This window comes from Anarrhichthys ocellatus, unplaced genomic scaffold (assembly GCF_004355925.1).
Source record: "Anarrhichthys ocellatus isolate YVR2014 unplaced genomic scaffold, GSC_Weel_1.0 scaffold1, whole genome shotgun sequence".
NCBI classification, from domain to species: Eukaryota; Metazoa; Chordata; class Actinopteri; order Perciformes; family Anarhichadidae; genus Anarrhichthys; species Anarrhichthys ocellatus.
Genome location: NW_022280031.1, coordinates 10,227,986 through 10,250,782, shown reverse-complemented (window position 1 = coordinate 10,250,782; position 22,797 = coordinate 10,227,986). Strand labels below are relative to the sequence as shown.

At 41.7% G+C, this 22,797-nt stretch overlaps 2 protein-coding genes across 5 annotated transcripts in view; one reads left to right on the top strand and one right to left on the bottom strand.

Moving 5' to 3' along the window:
- Positions 1 to 18,822, top strand: part of LOC116381975 (histone deacetylase 7-like) — a 45,623-nt gene extending 26,801 nt beyond the window's left edge. For 3 of the 4 annotated variants that reach the window (XM_031844590.1, XM_031844573.1, XM_031844580.1), the window contains exons 10-25: positions 1,512 to 1,759; positions 2,389 to 2,595; positions 2,974 to 3,172; positions 3,319 to 3,452; positions 3,573 to 3,693; positions 3,802 to 3,851; positions 5,039 to 5,146; positions 5,384 to 5,439; positions 6,540 to 6,627; positions 7,277 to 7,396; positions 9,630 to 9,727; positions 12,782 to 12,900; positions 13,634 to 13,767; positions 13,862 to 13,946; positions 16,341 to 16,482; positions 16,576 to 18,822. In XM_031844590.1, coding sequence (XP_031700450.1) covers positions 1,512 to 1,759; positions 2,389 to 2,595; positions 2,974 to 3,172; positions 3,319 to 3,452; positions 3,573 to 3,693; positions 3,802 to 3,851; positions 5,039 to 5,146; positions 5,384 to 5,439; positions 6,540 to 6,627; positions 7,277 to 7,396; positions 9,630 to 9,727; positions 12,782 to 12,900; positions 13,634 to 13,767; positions 13,862 to 13,946; positions 16,341 to 16,465 — 1,892 coding nt within the window. In that variant the 3' untranslated portion in view covers positions 16,466 to 16,482; positions 16,576 to 18,822. The remainder of the gene's footprint in view (positions 1 to 1,511; positions 1,760 to 2,388; positions 2,596 to 2,973; positions 3,173 to 3,318; positions 3,453 to 3,572; positions 3,694 to 3,801; positions 3,852 to 5,038; positions 5,147 to 5,383; positions 5,440 to 6,539; positions 6,628 to 7,276; positions 7,397 to 9,629; positions 9,728 to 12,781; positions 12,901 to 13,633; positions 13,768 to 13,861; positions 13,947 to 16,340; positions 16,483 to 16,575) is intronic. The other variant, XM_031844599.1, reaches the window with a different exon arrangement.
- Positions 18,823 to 19,307: 485 nt separating this feature from the next.
- Positions 19,308 to 22,797, bottom strand: part of LOC116385308 (twist-related protein 2-like) — a 6,977-nt gene continuing 3,487 nt past the window's right edge. The window contains exon 2 of the mRNA XM_031850634.1: positions 19,308 to 20,379. The gene's annotated coding sequence lies outside the window, so the exon portion shown is untranslated. The remainder of the gene's footprint in view (positions 20,380 to 22,797) is intronic.

Sequence of the window (22,797 nt, the reverse complement as noted above, 5' to 3'; positions counted from 1 at the left end):
CGTCAACCAAATTGACAGTCTGCATACCAACGATTTATGTCCCTTTGGGGTCATTTTAAAAGGAAATCTACCATGAACGATGACCTTTTTGGAGGCCATCAAGGCATCTTACATAACCCTTATGAGGAGCTGGCACCACTAGAAGAGGGATGGGAAGCCATTCACAAAAATCTGGAAAGATCGGAATTTGCTCTGTTTGAAGCTGTGTCACTGAATGATGTCCTGCTTCTATGACCCAATCTCAGCAGCAGTCTTCTGGGTGTCCTCATCTGGTTTAGGGAGGAACCTGTCGCTGTGACTGCTGATATTTGGCAACTGTTTTATTGCTTCTTTGTTCTTCAAGAAACCAGGGATGCACTGCATTTAGTTAAATCGGCTAAACGTTCCTCGCTGATACACTTCAAGATTTAAAAGGCAGCAAACATTGGGCTGTGTTTCTTTTCCCGATCAATTCAGGCAATTTCTGCTCTTGTGCAAAGCCGAACTAGCATCTTTGTCACATTGCTGTAGGGACTATCTCTGCAAGTGGTTCATGAATAGAGGGTGCAAAGAGAACAATCACCAGCCTTATCTATAGATGTGTGATATGTAGGAAACTGCATGGCAAGGTATTATTGTTGGAAGAGAGTACAAGTGTAAACAGACACATCCCGGCCATGGTGGCACAGAGAACATTTGAGTACTCTTCAAAGCAGACAGAACTTAAATATGCTAGGATGGTTTAGTAAGGACAGGTGACATCCCACCAACCCTACTTACCTCAGACCTGTTTCCTGACGTCAAACGTAGTCTTAGGTACACAGGAACTGGTGGGGAGTGGTCAGTGGTGGAACCTTAACATAAAAGATTAAGGGACTATAGTGAAGTGTAAAAGCCTTTGTTTTGTTGCCTATAATCAGGAAGTTATGCAATTCATGCAGGAAGTTTTTCACTTTTTCCCCCGTTGCACATGTTTTATGTTTGGGCAATCTACAGCCATCCTTCTTCAGTTCTATATAGACTTTAGAAAGCTTAATGTCTTCTGTTATGTGCTACATTTCTTATGCCCTGAATATTGTAATATAAATAGCACAAGGACGCCCTCTACTTAGCACTTGACGGGGATGCAGTTTCACAAAGAATACAGAAATATGCTGTAAATTCCAACAACATGACCACGAAGGCGTATTTTCTTTTGCATCATTATTTTGAGCATGAAATACAGCTATGTTGTATTTCACTCACATCAGACATGAATAATTGATCTAGAGTATCATAATTCCACGATTATACCAGCTGTCTGTGCTTTTCTTCTCGCTATCCCTCTTTTATTTCCCTTATATTCGAACATTCTCTTTTCCATTTGAATTTCTTCCTAATCATTTTGGGATCTGTTTTTTCCTGCTCATTTTTGCCAGGTTTATCTCCATTGTGCTTGTTTTTTTTTTCTCCTTCACATGTACCCTTACCCTTCTGCCCCCATCTTTATATGCCATCTTTTAACCTGTTCCTCCCTCTCCCCCTCTCTGCAGTTCATGGTTTGAGCTCCATTCCTCTGCAGCAGCAGCAGCTTCACCTGTCCTCCTCCACCAGAAGGGAAGGCGTGGTTACCTTGCACTCCCACAGACCTCTGGAGCGAACACGCTCAGAGCCTCCACCCTACAGCCACTCACCCCTTACTCTGTATGCCAGCGGTCACTCACACATCCAGCACCAGCTGACCCAGCAATACCACAAGAGCGGGCTGGAGAGGTTCAAGCACAATGCACAACTGTGCAAGGTAAGAGGGGGGCAGGCGTGGACACAAGCATGTTGTATACAAATGAAAGAAATGATATTGACAGTGGTAGATATTTTTGAGGTTTATTCTCTGGAGTCTTTGTTTGGACATGTGCTTGGATTCCCCTTCATTTTCTTTTTTACATACATCCTTTGTGATTTTCAGTTGTATACAAATGCCTGTTAAAGAGAGCTTAAACTACCTTAAAGGCACAAAGAGTAAGATTTTCCAAAATAATCATACAAAAGTAATCCCTCTCAACCATCACTTATGACCCACTAGAAGTTTAGGCGATGTCTGTACCTGTGGAGACCCTGCTCTGTGCCTGTATTTTCCATTTTATTATTTATTTTGCTGCGTCATCAACCTCTATAAAAACGTAGTGTCCAGGCCAGATTGCAAGCGCGCGTCCAAAACAAAACTAAGAAAATGGCGGACACAGTTCCAAAAAACGCAGACAAAGCTAAAACTGCAATCAGACGATCTTGCTCTAACACAAGTGTGAATCTGGAGTGGGCTTTCACCAACTAACTCTCCAACCTACTCATTGTGCATTTAGGACTTTAACACTGTAAAACCTATACCTTATAGCTGACAAGCAAGTCCATTAAAGGCCTTGTCTGACACAGATCCCATTGGAGGACATGGACCTGGAGGAGAATGGATCAGAATCAGGGTCAGGGCCTGGGTCCGTGTGCGATTCAGAACCAGGCTCTATGTGTGAGGATGGCTACCGCAGGAGACAGAGCACTGCCAGCACAGACTCAGTTTATGGCACAGAATCCACTACCTCCTCACGGGACAGCTTGATCGAGGCCTCACATTCACTTAGTCAGGTACTGATATTAACTCATATCTGCACACACATGCAGAGTTTCCAGGGGGATGATGTATTACTTTTCCTTAAAATAAAAGCTTTAAACATTTTGGACATCAGAGGGCGCTGTAGCTTTATTTATACAGGATGAAAAGAGGGAGGGCTACAGTATTGTGGAAGCATGCTTGGCAATGATGTATTTTCTTTATCAGATGCTTATTCTAGACAAGCAGTATTAAATTGACCAAATAATGAGTAATTGCAATGTACTGGAGATAGGCATTTGACTCATGAGTGTGTGGACATTTACTCCAGTTAGTCTTTGCCATGTTTTGCTGCTGTTAACTGCTCCTTCATTCCCTGTTCTTCTTTTCATCCACTGTCCTGGGAACCACAGAGGCAGGTGAACCTTCGATCAGGTCTCCAGCTGGACCCCCTTGCTGTGCCTGCCCTAATTTGGCCTCATCAGCCTCTGTTTCGGACCCAGTCTTCCCCAGCCTCCACTTCCCTGCCTCCTCCTCCACATCCACCCACAACCATACCTTCCCTGTCACTGTCCAGCACCGCAGCAGATGTCCAGCTACGCTTCACCACAGGTGAGGGTTGTGTTTTTGATCAGGAAAATGTGAAAAGAAGCCATGAATTACAATTCATGTACAATTGGATGATAAAATACTGAGGAAGGGAAACAAAGTTCTAGATGTATGTTTGCGTGTGGGTGTGTGTGTGTGTGTGTATCTAGGACTGGTTTATGATGCTCAGATGCAGAAGCACCAGTGTACCTGTGGGGACAACAGCCGCCACCCTGAGCATGCTGGGAGGGTCCAGAGCATCTGGTCCAGACTGCATGAAAGAGGTCTCAGGAGCCAGTGTGAGGTATGACACACACACACGCACTACACATCCTGTTAGATCCATAACCTCAGAGTCAGTATTATATGCAGTTGTGTCTGTGTTTGTGTGTGTGTGTGTGTGTGTGTGTGGGTGTGTATGCAGCGTATCCGCAGCAGGAAGGCCACTCTAGAAGAGCTGCAGTCAGTCCATTCAGAGAAACATGTGCTTCTGTTCGGAACAAACCCACTCAACCGCCTCAAGCTGGACAACCGCAAGCTGGCTGGTAATATCAATAACAATAATGAAAAAAATCATAATTAAACTCAAATTATGATAATAATAATAATATTAACATCCATGATAATTGAATGACAGAAATAATCTTCTTCAGGAATCTTATCTCAACGGATTTTTGTGATGTTACCATGTGGAGGAGTTGGGGTTAGTGACACACACACACACACATGCATGCACATCGTAGACCCCTTTAAAGCACAAGTCAAGTGGGAATCTTTCCACTTATCTAATTGCATACAGCAAACATTACATGGTTGATTATGCCTCATTACACAATTAAAGTAATAATACTACAAATTGCTAATGCTATTGTTTTTGGCTAAGACAACTTTAAAACCCAGTCAGAATTCAAAGGCTGTACAAAGGTGAGAAGTGGAAGAGAAAGAGAGAGGAAGAAGGGAAGAAAGAAGGACCACATAGAGTCTGTTGCTTGGAGGGGTGCGTGCCAGTAAAACCGGATTTTATTTAGAGGGAATGGATGTGGGGAAATGGAATGAAAAACAAGATCAGTCAATGGACCATGAGAGAAGAAACAATGAAGAGGATATAAAAGGACCAAAAGATGTTTTGTCTTCTGATGTAGCAAAACACAGATGCAAATGCGCATGAGAAACTGTTGTGAAGCACAATAACAAGAGAGGAGGCAGATAAGAGAGGAGGAGAGGAGAGGGGAGGAGAGGAGGTAGGAAAAGAAGAAGGGGGCTGGGTGTTAGTTGATAAGGCGACTGATCTGCCTGGATTTCCGGACCTTGGTGCTCTCTGGTGAAGAGGGGTGATTGGAACAAGATGGCAAAGTCTGTGATAAAAGAAATTCCTCTGATTTCATTGTTCCACCGCGGCACACCACCAATGTGAGTTTTCAAACATGGAGTAATGTTGAAACAGAAGACGGGGTTTATAGAAAGAATAGCTGCAACAGCGAGAAAGTGGATGCGACAAAAAATCTCTCAGCAATTGTTAGCATCCACAGAAGTTTAAGGTCAACCGTCACCAATACACTACAAGGATACACTATAAAAATAATTATTCATGTTGTTTATTATTTCAAAATAAAGGAAGTGCTGTCAAAAGTGAACTTCAGTTCGTTAGATCATCATAGACAGAACTGTCAACTGGATTAAATGAAATGTGTTAAACCTGCTGACTGTCGATCTCCAGTAAGACCGTCAGGTAAAATTCTGCACACTGGTCTGACTAGATTCCAGTAAATCTGAAACTAGTTGTTAAAAAAATAAGATTTTTGATTAGGCTTTTATGATTGCATCTTCAATTAACAACGGTGGCTGACCTTTGAACTAACTTTATGTGTCTCATCATTTTTGTACTGACAGGTAGACATTGATACCATCTGGAATGAACTTCACACGTCAGTAGCTTCCCGTATTGCTGCAGGATGCGTCACAGACCTGGCACTGAAGGTGGCACAAGGAGAGCTGAAGGTGTGTCTGTGTTACCAAATTCCCTCATCAGCAAGTCCTATGTCTGTTCTCAGGAATTTCAGAGCTGCTGTGTAACAGGCTGGGAAACAAACAACCATTATAAATAGTACAGTGTGGCTTTAGTAAATCCTCTCCTGTAGATAGCTGCTGTCTGCAATGAACAGAGCTTAAAGATGTGAACTGTGATGGTTGCCCCCTGAAAGCAGAAAGGTGTTAGTTTTCGCTTTCTTCTCACAGAATGGCTTTGCAGTGGTGAGGCCTCCTGGACACCATGCAAACCACTCCTCCCCTCTGTAAGTACAGCAGCACACACACACACACACACACACACACACACACACACACACACACACACACAGGAGGTCTCTACAAAGTGTTTCAAAGGATTTATTACAGATCAGCTACATTTCTGAGCAAGAAAGAAAGAGAGAGAGAGAGAGCGTATGTCTCTCTATCTTAATGTGCGTGTGCGTGTGTGTGTGTGCTACCTGACTGATGCCCGAGGCATTCTACCTCCTCCACTCAGTTTCTTTTAAACTTTCAAGACACAGAGCAAAGCCCCTCAAAAGAAACTGTGCATGTGTGTGACTGCACAGGATGTGTATGTATTCGTGTGCGTGGCTATGTGTCATTCTTTGATAGGAGACATGAGCCAAGTAACCACATTCAGCTGGGACTGTGTGTGTGCTCAGCAGTGCGTGTCACTGGTTATTTATGGGATGATCATGACTTTTCTTGATGAGCAGATATCCACATCATTTATGATATACCTTCCACACACACACACACACACACACAAAGGCACTCACAATTTACGACCCATGCTGACACTGCCACTTCCAACATTCCTCCATTGTTTTTTCAGACATCAACACTTTTTTTTGCATATCTTCAATGTAGACAGTACTGTTTAAAGGACCTGCTGCGCCAAGTTCTGGGTTAATTTCTCTGAAATCATCTCACACGTATTTCCAGCAATTCACGCTGTTATCATTTGGAATGTTGAGTAAATTTTATGATATGCTTGGTTTTCCGTTTGTCACAAAATGTGTGGGTTCTGCATTTCTCAGTGGTACAAGATTTTAGACTCAGCATAATATATCAGCATGATATGAAAAGCCATTATTGTTTGTCAGCAGTGGAATGTGAAATACAAAACAACTTGAATTGAAACACCCTCGTTTCTCCAATATTTGCAGTAAATGTTTGCCTGGCTTGCACATTAGAGTCAGTGCTGTGATTGTCACAACCTGCACTGAATAGCCACCACATGATGCCACATAACTGGAGACGAGGTTCCTAAGGTCCATATGGTGATTCTGTGATATTAATTTGCTGAAGATGTCCTGATTAAAACATGTGGCCGCCTCTCTTCCTGTCTGTTCCTCCACAGGGGCTTCTGCTTCTTCAACTCTGTGGCCATCGCTGCCAAGCAGCTTCAACACAAACACAACGTCAGCAAGATCCTCATCGTGGACTGGGTGAGGATCCACCGCATGACCAGCATCTTCTGGTCCCCACATGGACAGGAGATGAAAACACATGCACTGGCACACAAATGGTATCGCGGACACACACGAGGTCTCAGAAGCAGAGCAGCCCTCTACAGTAGCGCTTCTATTTATCATTTATTTAATTTAGGCACCGTTATCTCTGGTCTCCATGTGAGATCTGAACTGCCAAGCACTGTATGCTTACAGTAGCCAGCCATAGAGTCACACACAGTTTTATGCACACACATTCACAAACACACACATGTGCAGATATTGATCCGCAGCAAGGCGGTCGTCTGTTCGCCATGTGTGTGTATATAAGCCTGTACCATGTCTTTACACACACCGTGCTCTCTGACATATTGCTGCGTCAAACATTGATTACTACCTGCTTCGTCAGAAAGTTTTAAGATTTTTTTAACACGTATGCCGTTGACAGGGAAAAGCTTTGCAAGTTTTACAGTCCCTGCTGGTTTGTGTGTGCTTCATAACGAGAGAAAAAGTCAATGAAGTTCTCTTTTGTGATTGTTCGGATGGTTTTGAACAAATATGTGAATCCATCATGGTTTTAATTATGTGTATATGTCTGATTTGGTTCCACGGCAACTTCCTAACCTGTCATCCAATCACTGTCCAGGATGTTCACCATGGAAACGGCACCCAGGGAGCCTTCTACAATGACCCGAGCGTGTTGTACATCTCTCTGCATCGCTACGATGACGGCAACTTCTTTCCTGGTAGTGGACATCCCAGTGAGGTCGGTCGCCTTCCCAGGCAGTGATGTGTTTTTCTGCTTTGTTTCTGTTGTCATAGTAATGTCTGATTGTTTGTGAGTGTTTATGTGTACCTAGATTATCTTTAACAGAACAACACACAAGAAACATTTATACTTACAACACAGGTTCTCTTTGTAGAGATGATCCGAGTAGATTATTGTACTTTGACTCCTAAAAACACATAATTCATCATAATACCACCTATGTGATTTCAGTGGCACATTAGGGAGCTCAAGAGCCTTGTGTTGAGCATATACTTGTCAAAACAAGAACAATGATTGTAACAATACATCCCTTCATAATATACATGATTTTAAAGCCTCAATTATAAGAGAGCATCTGTAATATTATTAAATAGCTCATATTAGCTTGTTTAATTTGTCCACTGTCAACTTTTTGACTTGTTCAACATGAAATGTCCAAATGCTGTAAATATGTTTATCCAGTGAACTCGCCGTGAGCCCATCATACTTTGATTTTGTGTATCTGCTGTAGGTTTATTTTCCTAGTTCTAGTTTATTGAAGACACTTCAGGGCTTTGGATGTAAGAACTTCACAACAGGATGTGTACAGTCGAATTGCATGCCTATGTTTGCATAGAGGAAATTGAGATGCCTATGAATTCTGCCTGCGGTGTTACCAGAAACCAAGTGTGATGACTATCCCAGTCAGATGAACTGACCCCAACCCACGGTGGCATTCACAACCCATTCAATCCCCCACATCCCCTCCTCTTACTCTCCCATCGTCTCCCACAATAATGAGGATGAAATAGTCAATGTTTTCCCATGAAGTCCCCCGATGAGGGACGCTACATAAAACGCTCTGCTGGCTTGGATGTGGCTTCGCCTTAAGTGGCCCCTCAACCTCTGTTGAGCTGTGTGGTAAACTTCTGGAGTCTTGCTGTCCCCCGTGTAGGTATATAACACACCATGGGGTAAGAGTGTGATGTCATAGCCATAACAGAGAGTGCCGAGTACCACACAGAAAACCAGCGACGGCCTAATCCAGTCCAGGAACCCTTGAAACATGAAAGAGAGAAAAAGGACAGAGAGGAGTGCAAGAGACTTGGAGCAATAGCAGGAAGTGTGTGTGTGTGTGTGTGTGTGTGTGTGTGTGTGTGTGTGTGTGTGTGTGTGTGTATGCAGCTATGTGTGTGTTTCTCTGTGCACATGCACGTGCATGTGGGTACATTACCAGTTGGCAAAGGACAGGAGGCCTCATGTGTTTTTAGTTTTCCCTGTGAACATCCCGTCCACTGAGAGAAGAATGGAGACAGACGCTCTGCGATGCTCATAAGCATTCTTTCAAACATCCTCTCACACCCATACACACACACACACACACAAAGGAAATTACCATGCCTTGTTGCCAAGAGTATGTCAATCACCCTCTTCATTCTGCCCTCAAACTGACACATTGACTGATAGTGAAGGGCTTTGAGAACAGCTAAATGGCTGCTAGCAGGACTACAAAGAAAAAGGCAGGAATCTTTAAACTTTCTTTCCAGGACCCGGGCCTCAGTTCACTCTTTGCCCCAAATATGTGAGGTCAACTCTGCCTGGCATTTTGGAAGCACACGTCAATCTTGATACAGAAAATATAATATCCACTGAAATCATTTACAGTACGCCATAAAATATAAATGAGTTGTGTAGAGTAGTTTACTAAGTTTTATTTGGCATGTCATATAAACAAACCTACTAAATGTACATATCCAACAAAACAGAATATGGAGTCATTCCAGTTATATTCAAGTAATATATTGTCAATATATAAATGGAACATTTTACGAGATCATACAGCAATTTACAAATGTGAACTATTTCCCAGTATAGCTATAACTTAAAGCTCGGGAATCATAAACGGGTGTAGCTCGGTTTGATTTATAAGGTCATTTGACAAATTGTATCAAAATCAAAATGGAGCAGCAGGGGTGTCGAATTAATAGCCATCCGTCCCTCATTTGGGAATCATAATCACTCCCTGGTGTTGCCTTAAACAGACTTAGTCACTTTTCCTCGATTGGTGCAATGCAATGTTCTGGAACAGGCGTGCTTATTTTATAAACATTTGACACAAATCTGTCATCGTCTCGCAGTTTCTCAACTTTCACTGGGACTCATTAACTTTCTTGACATTCACAGAGACTCTTTCTGTTTCTTAGTCTCACTCTCTCTCCCCCCCTCTCTCTCTCTCTCTCCCTCCATCCAGGTGGGTGCAGGTGCAGGCGAGGGCTTCAATGTTAACGTAGGATGGACAGGTGGTTTGAACCCTCCCATGGGTGACGCAGAGTACCTGGCTGCATTCAGGTAAAGAATGACCTCAACCTGTCTCTATTAGCCACGTCATATTTATTTCCATACTGTAGTACTCTGCAATTTATTATCTAAAATTAAAGGTCTGTACTGGTGTTTCTGCGTGTTCAAGCCCATTTGCTACAAATTAGATATACTTGCAGACATTATTGACTGTCGATCATTTAGAAAAAGCATAACATAGGATGTCACAAGCTTCAGTTTGTAACACTGCTGTGGTGAGTTACATCACTGTTATGGTTGTTATTCACATCACCTCATGCATGCTTTCAATGAAGTACCATGATGTTGGGAAGCTAGTTAAGCCAATAAAAACACCAGATACAAAATTACAGAATGTCAAGAAAAGCATATTATAATCATGAGGAACAGGATGTTTTTTGTTTATTTTTGACACAAATTAGTGCGTGTGCCAGGAGGGCAAACAAAAACTCAATATTTCCTCATCGTCGTTGCAGCCCACTGGAATGCAACAGCCATGAGACATACTTTTGAGCGTATATTCATGGGACTATACTTTAAAGTTGGATCTCGTTCACTGCTATGGATTACCTGTAGTATCTCAAGCAGGTGTGATATCTGATTCCTGATATCCTCAGATAAATAGTCAGTAATCAATGTCTACACACTTTGTATGATGATATGGTTTCTGCAGTGATATAAGCCACTTTCCTTTGATTGTTTAGCTGAACACAAAGCCGTAAAGCTTGTGTTGGTGAAACTAACCGGCACTCTCCCCACAATTTTCATTTCATTCAAGCTATTTTTTCCTGAATGAATATACTTCTGTCCTGTTATACACTATAACACATTCTGTCAGGAACGCTGGCTTGCCACCAGATGATTAAACATTATGTGAGCTCTATACGGTTCTGTATGCAGCAGACACAGTGGGTGGGCCCTTCGTCAAAGGAAAGATGCTAATGAGCTAAGCCATACTGGTAAAAATCCATAGAGGCAAAAGGCAAGCTCGGAAACACTAAGTCCAGTGTTTACTGGAGCTCTGGATTCTAATTAAGAAACAACTGGTCTCTTCCTGAGCAGGCGTCTGGTTTTGGTATTTTTCATCCAGTTAGGGAAATGGCAAGTGTTTTCATGTGTAAAACTTCCTGAGTTAACCACACTGTAGTACTGCACCGTGTTGTGTGTTACCCAGAGAAACTTTGCCCTGCATCAAAGCTCTGTGGAGAAGGAGTGTTCTGGTGGTCCAGTGGTTTGAGGCTCATACCATATAGCTGTGATGTCCGGGGTGCCTATCCCTCCAAAGACTTTTGTCTCATAGGGAACAAACATAGGGAACAAACCCATATTTACTGTCAGTGTCAACTATCTAATTATGGCAGCAAATTCCACAATAATCGTAAATATGTCATTTGGACTTGGAAAAGCTGCAACAAGATAGTCAAGTTTTTAAGAAGCAAAATACATGAAACAGAACAGAGGATTGTCAGTGGACTTTGTTTGCCACCATTCTGTGGATTAACTAGTGCAAATAAATGCATGCAGACAAAATGTAATGCATCATGAATTCATTTTTATGCAATTAAGTATCTAGTTTCGTCCCCATTTTATAATTCAATTTGGATGTTCCACATTCTGTATGTTTTTCTTCAGGATGGAACAGAAAACTAGCGATTGTTGATGATGTGGGTCTCTGTTTTTCGGGCGTGTGTTAGTGACGGGGGAAATATTGTGGTCGCGAGTGGCGGTGGGACTCTAGTACAATCAAGAGAAAGCTCAGCTGTGTTGAGATTAAGTGGCATGGCATCGTGTGAGTGTATGTGTGGAGGATTACTAAGGCTGGTCAGAATTTAAGGTCAGTTTAATCACCGGTAGCACAGCACACGCACGGAACGTCCAGTTTTAAAGGGAAAGCATCGGTATGTCTATGTTTTGCCCTGTTCATAGCACGTATGTCTGCATGCACATATTACATGTGCATTTCTAGGTGGCTACTGACGAATGACAAACTATGAAAGAGAGGAGAGCAGAAGAGAAGAAGTGGGGGGTGCATTGTTAGGGAATCCAAAGGCGGCGTAATTAGGCCCAATGGATCCCAGATGGCTGGCTGTCAGTGACGTGAGAAGAGGGACGAGCTCCTAATAGGAACCAGACGCACACAAACGCCTTTGAACTGCCGCTGAGAGAGGGAGAGAGAGAGAGAGAGAGAGAGAGAGAGAGAATCAAACGCGGCATGGGCCGTACGGTCTTGCTAAATAACTGGCAGCGGGAGACGAGAGGAAGTAAGGAGGAGAGCGTAGAGGCGAGGAAAGTGGTCTCCCCTGAGTAGAGCATACAATATGTGGGCGTCTCAGTCAAGATATGTCAAGGGTCTTATTTCGATATGCTGGTGTCACTCGCAAAGACAGAAACTTTTTGCATCGTTTGCCACCTGCCTACATTTGCTTTGCTTCAGCCTTTTTAAAAAAAAATCTTTATATGTCTGGTAAAGGTTTGCCGAGCGCTCATGCTTCTTTTTTTTTCAGCAGTGCTCTGCTTCACATTTAAACAGTTGCACACATTCACACCTGGGAGCTACCCCACCTTCTAGTGTTGGCCACTTACCAGGAGTGGATCGAGAACAGAGATCAAGCGTTTGGAACATGGCCTTTGATAATTTATCTTCCATCAATTTCAAATGGATGGATTTTACAATGAAGTAAATGTTTGCAGTTAACGATCCAGGAAAATAAAAAGTATTTTGTTGTAAATTGTTCCAGTCGCAAATCAATCACCTTGGTTTTGCAGTGATTTCAGTTTTTATGTTGTTGTTTTTTTTACTTTACAGGCAACTTAATATTCAGTTTATTACAAAAACAAATCGTATTCATTCTATTACGATGTTAAATCACTCCCTCAGTGACTTCCTCTCTTACTTATTATATTGTATACGCTGTTCCAAGTGTTTTTTCACAAACTATAAACACCTGTTGAAAAGATGATTACTTAAATGTACTATGTAATTCAGCTAGGCCACAGGGCTTGAACGGATGTAACATAAGATGCAGAATTTGGTTACAGCATGTTGTTTCCTCTCTTCCTCCTCAGAGCCGTGGTGATGCCCATTGCCCACGAGTTTTCCCCTGATGTGGTGCTCGTGTCCGCTGGCTTTGATGCTGTCGAGGGACATTTGTCGTCACTGGGAGGCTACAAGGTCACAGCCAAGTGTAAGCCTCAATCATCCCCTCATTCACATTCTCACTAACATACTCTTACACACAGACATGGACAGGGATATCAATCAGTGTTAACGTCACACAAAGTTTGGTCTGAACTTCATCGTACTTACTTATAACATAGACTGTGTATAAGAACTGGATGTTGTCACTGTGACGTCCACTACTGGTTGGCGGACTGCCGTTTGTAAGTTCAACATTTTGGCTTTTTGCAACCAGAAGTGACACAAGCGGGTGGAGCTAAGTACAACCGAACCAGGCGACCACAAAGGTTACAATTTACTTTCATGAACTGAAAACACACTATGAACTCCCAGACAAACTCCCGACCTGTCAATCACAAGGTAGCCACAACCAGACATTAAGACATTAGCATCAGGTGAGAAGCACTGCGTAATGCAGGAGTTTTGAAAAAGAAAAAAAACTTCTTAAAATCTTTTTATTTTTAGATAAAATGTAAATTTGTAAATGATGAGCACTCATCTGAATAGAAGGAAATGGCATGTACGAGGCAGAGAGCACCGCTCTGAACTCATGTGGGTGACACCAAGTTCGTTAAAGTTAATTTTGTGAGTTCGAGGCTGGCATGGGAAATTACATAAACTTTCACCAACACTGAAGGAATCCTTTAATCTCTTTAATCAATATCTGGGGACAACTCCTTGACCACTCATGATCTAATTCAACCTGTGTATGTGCTTGTTTGTATGATCTTCTCTACCAGGTTTTGGTTTCCTGACCCGTCAGCTGATGTCACTGGCAGGGGGTCGGGTGGTAATGGCTCTGGAGGGGGGACATGACCTCAAGGCCATCTGTGATGCCTCTGAAGCCTGCGTAAGCGCCTTGCTGGGCATGGAGGTGAGATGTGTGCGTGTACAGTGTGTGTGTGTGTGTTTCTGTAGAGATATACAGCATGTTCCATCCTCTAACCACTTAATTTGTCATGACCCAGGTGGAGCCCCTGTCCCAGTCCGTGTTGGACCAGAAGCCTTGTGAAAATGCTGTCCAGTCATTGCAGAAAGTCGTCCAGGTCCAAGGTGAGAACTGACACTTGTACTTAGTGCATTAACAAAGAAATCAGCCACATGTTAACATACACATTGGACTTTAAGCCAAGAGAGCAAAACAACGACAATTGTATTAAAAACATTTTTAACAAATGTGTCCATAGTCCTGCGTGTTTCCAGTTTTGCAAAACCTGCCGCTCACCTGCTGCTCAGCATTAGAACCGACCATCTACCAGCAAATTGTCTCTAAATCAATTCCAGACCTGAACCGACCTGACACGTTAATGCTGCACAAGACTCACAACCTGACCAGTAGGCTAATCAAATACGCTCTGAGCTGGCTGCTGAGCAGTATATGCAAAAACTGTAGGGGTGCATAACAAGTAACTAAATACATGTACAAATATTAAAAAAAACATATATATATATATATATATATATATATATATATATATATATATATAATCAAAAACATGTAACATCTGCAGATTGCGCAGGCAGAAATGCCCTACACATTTTCAGTAAATTATTTTCACTGGCATTTGCACCTGAGCAGACCAATCGATGGCACAGACACACACTGACGCCTCAAAGAAAACCATGCGTGATGTTATGCGCATCTGGCACAGCATGGACAACTTCATCAATTATTCAAATCTTCTGACAGGACGCTGGGATTTAACTTCAAATGGACGAGCTGTTACTACGCTAATACACTAGTGAAAACATAGTTATGATTATTATATTCTATATCTGCTAATAGATCCCAAAAATGTTACACACTGGCCCTTTAAGGACATCAATTCGTTTTCTCAGATTGGAGGAGGAGGAACAGAACAGCGGAGTTCAGAAATGATTATTTTGTCAATATTAACTGTACAGTTGAAGAACTACTGCAGCAGCACCATTACATACTACCCCAGCTGCGTGGTCACTGTCAGTGGCGTTTTCTGTGTTGCTCCTCACCTTTCATATTCAAATATGAAAATACTCTTCATAAAATAGATAAATATAAAAGAATTTGCTAATTTTGAGACCCTACAAAATCTGATATTGATGTCTTCAGGGGGGTCCATGGCGTAAATTAGGGGATCATTGACCGCCCATATTTCGCTCATTGGTGCTGATCCTTTATTCTACTAGTAGTTCTACTAGTTTTACAATTATTGGAAACACTTCGAAACAATTGTTTCTAAACCTAATTTTCTGTTTTCCTCTAAAGTTGTTGCCATCTTTCTTTATCTAACCTGCACAATTTCTCCTTCACTCTCGCCTCCATTTTCTGTCTCAGTTGCCTTTAATTTCTCATTGACCCTCTCCAAAGTCAGTCATAACCTGCTTCAGTTTACAAGCCACATGTCACATACACTTTTGAGACGTCACAATAATGACAAAGAGCTCAATAAGAGCAACAGAAGAGGCGTGGTCAAATACACTTACAAATTACAGGAAACATTTCAGGATGTCCAAAGATGTCCTTTTGTTTTGGAGATAAAATGTTCTGCTTTGTAACTTCATTTCTGCTGCGATCATTTTATTTTACATTACAAACATTTTAATTTTGAAAAAAATGATGATTAATTTAATATTTGTCACGTTGTGGGAACATTTTTCTAGTTTTATGATCAGTTCCATCAGTTACAATTAACAGAAAAATAATTCAGTTTATATTTCTACGAGCTGTTCAGTATCTTTTTTCATTCCCATGCTCTATAACGGCGGTCTCTTTATTTCTCCACTTAGCACTCTCCTCCCTTTATCTCCTCATCCCTCTTGCTCTCTGGCCACCTCTCCTCCTTTACATCCCTGTCTCCCATCCCTCCATGCAGCCGTCCCACACACAGACACACACACACACACACAGCCGCCCTGGCTCCAATTATCTTCAAACACTTCTCTGGCACACGACCTTCGCAACATCCCCTCCTGATTGCACACAAATGTTATCCCAACCAAATTAGATTAATTAAAAATATTTGCAAAGCCACAAGAATGTTAAGACTATAATTTAGGCCCAGGGTGAAATATACGCGAGTTGCATGCACAACCAGAACACACACGTGCTCCTAGACGAACACATTTGCAAACACTGATTGATTTTACTTCCACTGTGTGTCACAGGACTCCGGCCCGGAGACCCTGAGAGAACAGATTGAATTGGAGTTTACATTTCTGAAGTTATCAACATGGATATTTAGACCACGGGCTGTTTATATGACAGCCAATAATTATATTCAGATCAAACAGCTACAAATGGCGGATCAAACACCAAGTACTGCTTTTAAATAATGCAGTGCAGGCACTTCACCTCAAGGAACTATGAATGAAAACAACACCAGAATACCAAGAACTGAGGTCATTAATCTTTCACTCTTTCTCCTCCCTTCATCATCTCCCTCTTTTTCATCGTCTTGCATCCTGCAGGTGAGTACTGGCAAAGTGTGAAAGATTCCACAGTGGATCTCTCCTACCTGCAGGCGCAGAGACGGCGGCTGAGACGAGACTCGGACAGCGAGGCCGTCAGCGCCATCGCCTCGCTGTCGATGTGAGCTTTTGCCTCTGACAAGTAGGGACGACGTCTTATTTAATATATTCTGCTTTAGCAACGGTACACAACTTAATCTATCATAAAATCTTTCTACTTCTCTCATTCATTAAGGAAACAGCCAGAAAAACTGACGGAGAAAAGAGTGAGAGTCTCCTGACAGCTGCCTTTAACCAAGTCTCGATGGAAACAAGCACACACACACACACACACACACACACAGCTATGCTTTTGGACCATCACTGGAAGCAGATGTCCTCCTCAGTTCAACCAATGTATTCATCGCCTCATAAAAACTCCTAAGAACTGCAAACCTACTGGCTGCAGTCTGACCACTCTGATTCAAACACACACTGAGAACAACATTCACCTGGGCAAAATTTACACCCTCGTGACGCCTCTACGGGCTTTTCCTGAAGAGGACATCTGTCACTGAAGTGAGAAATAGATGAAAAGAAAGACAACTAGAGGCAGATTATTGAAGCATCTCCATTCCCCCGTAGCAATGGGAGCTGATAACATGGCGTAGTTGGAACACACACTTGACAAAGCACAGCTCTGTGACTTTAAACATTCATCTTGTAAATGACTTCCACAACACCTGCGAGAGACCACGCAGACTGTTGTCACCTTGAAGGCAGGGTCAAAGGTCTCCTGGCATTACGGAGCCAATCACTCAAGAGCGGAAGGAGTCGTCCCTACAGGACGCGCCGAGATATCAACCGCGTCCCACTATGATGATGTCATTTGTCTGAACGTGACAAAGATCCAATGAAGGAACAGATGAGGGGCTTCTGATCGTTTTGCACTGCACCGCTCTGTAATGTGAACTGGACGAGATAGAGGAGACGCAGCCACATCGGCCATGTTGACAATCAAACATCCTGTTTGTTCATGTTTTTAGATTATTTGAATATTCATTCATTTTTGCGAATGTCAGACGATTTTTTTTTGTTGTTGTTTAAGAATCCAGTAAGAGTGAAGCTACAGTGAAGTCTGAGATGCATATGTTTCATATCTTTTTGTAAGTCCACATATTGTCTTAGATAGTCTTATTCTGTTCTTGCAGCAAGACTCTAGTTACAGTATGGGCTCCCCTGCAGATAAAAGAAGACGCTGCCGTCTTTTATGAAGTGCATCTTAGAAGTGTAGACATACTGTAGTTTTTATCGGTGGCAATAGTCACAATGAAGAGCTAATAACTCTCGTCATTGGAGTATCAACATCAGGGGAGAAAGACATTATTTACACATCAGCAAAGACACAAATCACCCATGATGCCTCAGTGCCTCGTGACCACTCAGAAATGATTGTATATGTGACAATGCAAATCACACTTTGGATGAGACCCAATCCAAACCCTTAATGACAGCCCCACACTCAAAGTGCACTTATATTGCCCTCAGGATGGCAGGATCAGAATGACTTGGGTCTTAAAATCTGAACTTTGATAATGTTTGTTAAGTAGACCAGTGTTTCTACCTGTGGATTTACATTCCTGCTGTACTTGTAATTTCTTTGAAACTTGTATTTCTTTCATGATGAGGACAAACCGATGTGTCCTTCGTCCGTCGCTGACGTAGCAACGTTCTGTTTACTGTCGGCGACGGGGATGTTTTGCTCTCCGGACCAAACGACAACATTTTAGCAGTAGGACGGAGCAATAATACTGAGATAGTTGAATATCCACACAGTGCAATTGGACACAGGTTAAGCGCAACCAAAGTTTATGAGAACAATGTGCCATTCCTGGACTGGCATGGCTTAAAGAACTTCAAAGACTTTCAAGAGTTTGTGAATGTTTCTTTTTTTTCTATCCAAACTTTGAACAGCACCAGAAGCACAGGACGGATATATAAACAAATTCATTTCTCCAAAGAAAAATGATTTATACATTCATATTCTGTGTCTTTGAAGTGCTCTTTGCATGTCTAACACAATTATGACGGTGCTATGGATTATACTTTTTTAAGTGCAGTACATTTGCTTTTTTCTTTCTTTCTTTCTTTCTTTATGTTGCATTGTGTACGCAACACGAAACCTGTCAAATATTTGTAGTGAAAATGTGAAAACAAATGACGGTGAGTCTCAGCTCCATATCATGTAGGACAGTCTGAGTGCAGCTTTGCGTCGTCTTATGAGAACATTCGGGACAGTGACCTGACATATCGAATGTCTTATCTTTTGTCTTAATTCATGCAAATGACTTATTTTTGTATTTGATCTAAAAAAAAATTAACCCTGTGCGTACGTAGAGACCAAATTGTCAGCCTGTGTGCCTTAAAGTGGGCAACTGTGGCTAAGTGGAGAGCAGGGCCGTCCTTCAATCAGACGATCGGCGGTTCGATCCCCGGCTCCGCTAGTCGCATGTCGATGTGTCTTTGAGCAAGACACTTAACCCCAAAGATGCTCCCGTAGCTGTGCCTACGGTGTGATAGGATCTGAATTGTAAGTTGCTTTGGATAAAAGTGTCTGCTAAATGGCTGTAATGTAATCGTGCTGACCCGCCTGTGTTAAGGCGACCTGTAAAGGTCGCCTTAACAAACTGGATTCAAACTGCAGGCAAAGTCCAGTATTCTCTGACTTGTTTGTGTACAGTGTACATAATTACTTTGTTTTGTTTTTTTGTCACCTTTTGTCTTAATTACTATTTTTATTCCCCAAAGAAAATCCTTAATAAAGGTAAATTAAATACATTTGAATAAGATCATTTTTGTATTTCTTATGGCATGCTCATTTTAACTTTGTTAATCTTGTACCATTTAATTTGAGCAAATTCACCACAGCTTCCTCTCATATCTGAATTACTACTGAATGCTGACACGTATGGCATTAGTCCTTAAAATATGACACTCATATACAGCATCAAGAAAAGTTTTATTGTCCACAGGAACTGACACATTAAAGATTATCAAAAGCAAATGCAAAACAATACAAAAGAAATATGATCAAACAGTAATTAGACTACTTGAAGGATCAAATGAATCCTCTATATCACGGCTGGAATCACTTTGATAGACTTTACAAGAAACCTTCTGCTTTTATTTGAATTTTTTTGCATTATTCAGTGAAAACGCTCACAGCAAGTTTGCAAAGATTCGTAAAGCGGCAGGAAAAAACATACATCGATCAGATTGTCTTGCATTTTAAAATACAACTCTCTGCAACGCTCACTAACAACAGAAAAGCTGAAGTGAAAAAAACAAATGGAATCGTGGCTGAACTGTAATCAGTGGTTTAAGACATTTTCCCATGGGCATTTTTCATTAAAGCCAAGTGTAATGCATGAGCAGAGTTAAAGTAATACAGTGTGCATACACCAAATTCACAAACATACACTTTAAAAACCTCCAAAAACACAGAAAGCAATCCAGCTTACTACAGCACAACAACGTAGAAGATCTGCATCAGATTCCTCGTGCTCCTCTTTTTCCCACAAGATGGGGCTTTGAGAGCCAGAGCGATTAGCTTATTAGCATTTTGGCTGTAAACATTCATTGGCTGTGACCGCCCTCGAACCATCACTGTGCCATCATCATTAGTCATCATAATGTCTGTCTGGCAGTGAGTCATCCGACGCGTTGAGTCAAATGGATGACGGTTATCACGGTGTTACCCACAAGGCACTCGAACCAGCAGCCATTTTGTTTCATTGTCAACGCAGGCCAGCTGTTTGTATTTTCACTTGTTTTCATCATTAAAAATGTTCAGCACTTGACTGTCATGTCTCCTCACCGGTGTTTCACAAACACAGAACTGTTGGGAGTCAAACTGCAAAAATGCACCTCATGAGTCGAGCCCGTGTCCAGAGAAAGAGAAAAAAAAAGTTTTTTGAGAGATTAAAAAATGGGGGATTATCTGGTTAGGCAGGAACACATTTCTTCTTTGAGTGTAGAGAATTTTCCATTCGTCGGTTTTCTGCAGAGAGGAGAAACACAGCGATGAGCATAAATGTTAAACATTGTATTAGCGTGACACTTTGAAGGTAAGAAGACATTGAATATACTTGTGATTCATTCTGAAGCATATTTTTTCTGCAAAAAACTCCACTGAGAGTCTTTGAGATGTGTGTCGAGGTTATAAAATGTGTGTACAAACAAACAAACACTTCTGTTTAGCGGAAAGTGGAAAAATCCCTACAGCTCCTTCAACTTCTCCTCTTGTGTTTTAACAAGCAAACATTTCTTCTGGAGCGTTCTCAGTTCACCCTAATTACAGTGTACAGTGTGCCTTTCCATGCTTCAAGGAAGACACACAGAGAGAAGAAGAAGTCAGCAAGACAGAGTTGGACGTATGTTTGTGGGTGTCAGGCCGTCACATGACTTTCATTACATAAATGAGTGAATGAATGTTTAAATTGACAGACAAAAGCTTTTCTATCTCATGTAATGTAACAAAGTGCAGGGCGTCCACTAATCTGCTCTTCTCATTTGCTTTTTGTTTACAGAAACGTTACTTTTGAAACTTACATTTATCCGTCTGGTTTTTACAACATTTAAAGTTACATTTTCATGAAATTAAACTCTACGTTTAATACTTGTGGGCGGCATTTTTTCTCCAGTAGCCATTAAATTGATGTACATTCAGTAAGTGCCTCTCTATGTTGTTTTAATTGTTGGTGGGGGAGTGCTACTCTTTTAATGGATTTATATTGCCTAAGCATTAGAGATTCACAGAAAACAATTGTTAAAGAAAAACAATTTAATGATGCTGCTGACATTTTTTTGAGGAGCATTTTTCTTTAATTATTGAAACTTTTAATTTAAATTGCACATAACTTTTTCTGTTTCTGTGAATTGTGCATGTGAATGTTTGACAGCTCATGATGCATTTTGGACCCAAATATTTGCCGTTTTGTTGCCTACGTGTCAAACCAGAAGTCATTCCTCTGGCTCTCTATCCCTGCAGCTGTCTGAGTAGGCCAACACACATACACTAGCACATATGCCTGTAGCAGTCAAATGCACAAACATTAATACACACACACACACACACACAACCCTCCCACCTGCGCTCAGCTCACAGTTTGGCTCGCTAAAAATAAAGATGACTATCAGAAGCCGCAACTTCTGGATGAGACTTTTAAAACGCAGATGAACCGCAGAGGACTATACATCTGGTCCCTGATCAGTCCGAAGTGAAAGCCAGAGATTTAATATGCACAGCAGAGCATCCAACAGCTGGTCGGTCCAAACTATATAACACACACACACACACTCACAGACGCAGCAGAGCCAGTGGTTCCGGCAGAGGAAAAAGCAGTGACAGGCATTTTGATTATAGTATAAACACAAGGGAGAGTATTGTTTTTTGTAACTCAAACAGAACAATTCTCTCATTCTGAAAGACTCATCCTGAGCCAGACACCCACGCGTTCTAAAATCATGCTCATCAAAATATACATAACTCTCCCCTGTGTGTTTATATTCTTGTATTGTATGTGTGTGTGTGTGTGTGTGTGTGTGTGTGTGTGTGTGTGTGTGTGTGTGTGTGTGTTTATGCTACACGCTCAAGGAAAATATAAAGGTTCTCCTACAGTGAAAGTACAAAATATTTAGGATACGTTTTCTGTACAGATGGTGTAAACCAAGGTCGAACAAATAAATGAAAAGTTATTTTCTGAGTAAAAAACTATGTTGGGTGGACAAAATTACAGAAACCTCTTCATCAATTACCTGCAATCTAATACATTGACATAAATTACGGCTTCAAATAACTTCACATGGAACGTTATACACTTGGATATACTGTCAAGTGCTCCAATTATTTTGTCTACCCCCTACATATACCACCTACCAAGCTTTCAGAAAACTAAAAAATAGGCTGCAACTTTTTGGACATTCTGTTTGTATTCACATAATGGAGTGACACTGATATAAATGTCATTTAACTCATGTATGCACAATTTAATTTAAATTACACCAAACACACAGACACATGCATGCGTGGATGCACATGCGTCTGTCTTTGATGTTGCTCGGACGCTTTTCTAACCTCATAATCATTCCGAATCTTAGACATTCAGGTCAGTTTCAGGCCTTGAATTTTTTTGCACTTTTCGCGGCGGCCCCTGCAGAGCTGATGATAACAGGCAGAGCAGGCAAAGTGGTGGGTCATAACTACTGCGCTGTGTTCAAGGACACTCCGCTACCACGTGCAGGGGCCTTGGCATTCCATCCACAGCGCTGAGTGGAGCCCTCGACGTCTGCTGTTGAGGCCACTGGAGGTTTAATAATAAGCAGAGTGGAACACCTGCAGTGTGCACATGGCTGGCGGCTACATGTGTGTGTGTGTGTGTGTGTGTGTGTGTGTGTGTGTGTGTGTGTGTGTGTGTGT